At 52.8% G+C, this 3,394-nt stretch overlaps 1 protein-coding gene across 3 annotated transcripts in view; it reads left to right on the top strand.

Moving 5' to 3' along the window:
- Window positions 1-3,394, top strand: part of EFNA4 (ephrin-A4) — a 5,470-nt gene that overhangs the window by 388 nt on the left and 1,688 nt on the right. For all 3 annotated transcript variants that reach the window (XM_011928257.1, XM_011928256.1, XM_011928258.1), the window contains exons 2-3: window positions 2,324-2,610; window positions 2,960-3,028. In XM_011928257.1, the coding sequence (XP_011783647.1) occupies window positions 2,324-2,610; window positions 2,960-3,028 (356 nt within the window). The remainder of the gene's footprint in view (window positions 1-2,323; window positions 2,611-2,959; window positions 3,029-3,394) is intronic.

The raw sequence follows: 3,394 nt of genomic DNA on the forward strand, positions 1-3,394 counted from the left end.
GGGAGGGGCGAGGCGCGCCCTGGGTCTCCCCACAGCCCGCATGTGTTAGGGGGCAGGCAGAAGACCCCAGCCCCAAGGGTTGTCTAGGGGGTCTTGGAGCATGGAGCTGGGGGGGGCTTTGCCCGCACTCCGGGCTCCGCCCCCCTCGCTGCTCTCCTGGCATCCCCAGCCTCCCGCCGGCTAGAGCTGGGGCTGGCGAACTTGAGATCAAGGGAGGGGGCTTTACTCTTGTGAAAGAGCGTGGGTTACTGTCCTACCCCCTGGATCTCACTCTGGCTCTTGCTCTGTTTCCTGATCTCATTTGCTATCTCTGCTTTCATCTCTGTCTTTATTGGTCCTTCTGTTTCTTTCCAGTGTCAGCCCTGCCCTTCTAGCCGAATTACCTCTGGGCAAGTCTCGTGACCCTCCTAACCTCATTTATCTCACCTGTATAATGGGCTAGTAATACCTAGTACCCTGGGAAGTCCGGCGGGGTAAGTGAGGTCATGTATGTGAAAGAACCTCAGGCTGTACAGATATAAACTATTATTTCTTTCTCTCTCCTGAGCTGCCTGCCTTTGAACCTCAGTATATTTTACTGTTTCCAACCCCCTCCCCAAGTCTCCATGTCTCTTCTGTTTCCCAGCTGTTTTTCTTTCTGATTTTCTACTTGAGACAATCTGTGACTGTATTCATTTCTTCACTCACTAACATTTATTTATTAAACACATACTGTGTGTGCCCGGCCCTGTGATAGGTTGCAGGGGGATTAACTATATAGATGAGAAGATCAAGACCCTGCCCTCTGGGATTCCACAGACTCTGGAGAACAGGCACAGGCAGCAAAGCCCACGTAAAGACAGGTCATTACAATACCAAGTGATAAGAGCTTTTGTTGTCCTTGGACTCTGAATTCCTCTATCTCTGTCACAGACCAGTGCTTCTGAATCGCTTGGAGGACCTGTTAAAAATTCAGGTTTCTCACTCCCCAGTCTTAAGGTTTCTGGCTCATTCATTCAATCCACAAATATTTATTGAACACTGTTTTGTGCTGGGCACTTTTCCAGGCATGGGGAATGCGGTAGAACAAAACTTACCAAGGCCCTGTCCTTGCTCAGCTTGCGTTCTAGTAAGTCTGGACTGGCTAAGCCCAGGAATCTTCATTTCGAATCAGAACTGATACAGGTGGGCCTTGGACCACCCATTGGAAGCTTTTCCTACGTTACGTCACGCTTTGCTGTGTTTGTGGTATGGGGGGTGGTTCATGCAGCATTCGGTACTGTGGGGAGCAGCCTGTTCCAGCCCTTCCCACCTGTGCTGGCTTCCCCAGGCAGCTCCCAAGAGGTGGGGAAGGGAGTGCTGAGAAGACTGAAGACTGGGTAGTATGTGGACTCCCCCCATGCCTGGCACTTGCTCCTCTTGGCCAAAAAAGGGAGGCACCTAGCACCCACTCCCTCATTCTTTTTTTTTGTTGTTGTTGTTAATTTTTAGAATTTAGAGACAGGGTCTTGCTCTGTCACCCAGGCTGTAGTGCGGTAACATGATAATAGCTTGCTACAGGAACTCATGGGCACAAAGGATCCTCCCACCTCAGCCTCCCAAGTAGCTGGGACTACAGGATTGCACCACCACACATGGCCTTTATTTATTTATTTATTTATTTATTTATGGTAGAGACAGTCTCACCATGCTGCCCAGGCTGGTCTTGAACTCCTGGCCTCAAGCAGTCCTCCCACCTCGGCCTCCCAAAGTGCTGGGATTCAGATACTAGCCACCACACCTGGCCTCCCTCATTCTTTTTTTACCATGATGTTCTTTTCACCCTTGGGTTGAAGTCTAAAGGACAGTGTTCCTCACTTTATATCTGTGTTTGAGGAGACCTTTCCCAACCCCTGTCTCCTCCTCTGTATCTGCAGCTGCACTGTGTGCAACTGTACCTCCTGCCTCTGCCCAGCTTCTTCACAGCATCCATCCACCTGACACTGATCAAGCCTGGTGCTGTACCACGTTGAGTGTTGGGCACTGGGGCTAGAGAGGTGTGTGGCAGCTCCACCCTGAAAGATAGGGTGTGGTGACCCTCCTTCTGGCATCTAAGCTGTGTGGTTATGGGCACTGCAGGTCTTAGCCCCTCGGAACCTGTGAATCAATCATCTCATCCATTTCTTGCACTCTCTTTGTCTCTCAAGAGTTGTCAGTCTGGGGACCTTGGGTCTTCCTGAGCTTCTCTGTCGCCCATGGGTGGAGCAGAGGCTGGCAGGGGCCTCTGAGAAGGGGTGTCTCTGGCCTCCATGGCCATGGTGTGGTGCCCTCCCCTCCTCAGCCCACCCCTGTCTTATGCCTGCAGGCTGCTTCGAGGAGACGCCATGGTGGAGCTGGGCCTCAACGATTACCTAGACATTGTCTGCCCCCACTATGAAGGCCCAGGGCCCCCTGAGGGCCCTGAGACGTTTGCTTTATACATGGTGGACTGGCCAGGCTATGAGTCCTGCCAGGCAGAGGGCCCCCGGGCCTTCAAGCGCTGGGTGTGCTCCCTGCCCTTCGGCCACGTCCAATTCTCAGAGAAGATTCAGCGCTTCACACCCTTCTCCCTCGGCTTTGAGTTCTTACCTGGAGAGACTTACTACTACATCTGTGAGTGGCCAAGGGCACACTGGATACCTCTTGGGAAGGGTAGGGAGGGGGAAGGAGAGACCTGGGAAGAGGAGGGGGCTGGGTCTCTAATGTACACTGGGTTGGGGCCGGGGCTGAACTCAGGACTGAGGAGGGAAATGTCTAGTAAGGCGAAAGTAGGAGGAACTAGAAAAGGGGGCCAGGGAGATGAGAGGCCTGGATGGGGCCTGATACATGGGTGTGGCCCCAAAGTAAGGAAACGCATTCCAGGGACCTGGAGAGAAGAAAAGCTAGGAGGGTCTGAAACAGTTTGAGGCATACAAAGGGGTGACTCCCTGTGCTAACTTCTTCCCAATTTCCCACTACCCAGCGGTGCCCACTCCAGAGAGTTCTGGCCAGTGCTTGAGGCTCCAGGTGTCTGTCTGCTGCAAGGAGAGGAGTAAGTGGGTTGGGGGCATGGACCCTACTGGCTAATGTGGGGCCTTGGGAAGGAGGGAAGGAGTGAGAAGAATCTAGGAGCATCAGACTCCAGGGGTCCTGGTGAAGCTTCAAGCTGTGGTCTCTTCTCCCCATTTAGCCTTGTGGGAGCTTCTATTGCACCATCCTCTCCCCATTTCTGTTTTGTTTTGTTTTTAGATGGAGTCTGTCTCTGTTGCCCAGGCTGGAGTGCAGTGGCGCGATCTTGGCTTACTGCAAGCTCTGCCTCCCAGATTCACACCATTCTCCTGCCTCACCCTCCTGAGTAGCTGGGACTACAGGCACTCGCCACCACGCACGGCTAATTTTTTGTATTTTTAGTAGAGAC

Source organism: Colobus angolensis, unplaced genomic scaffold (assembly GCF_000951035.1).
Source record: "Colobus angolensis palliatus isolate OR3802 unplaced genomic scaffold, Cang.pa_1.0 Scaffold77, whole genome shotgun sequence".
Lineage (NCBI taxonomy): Eukaryota > Metazoa > Chordata > Mammalia > Primates > Cercopithecidae > Colobus > Colobus angolensis.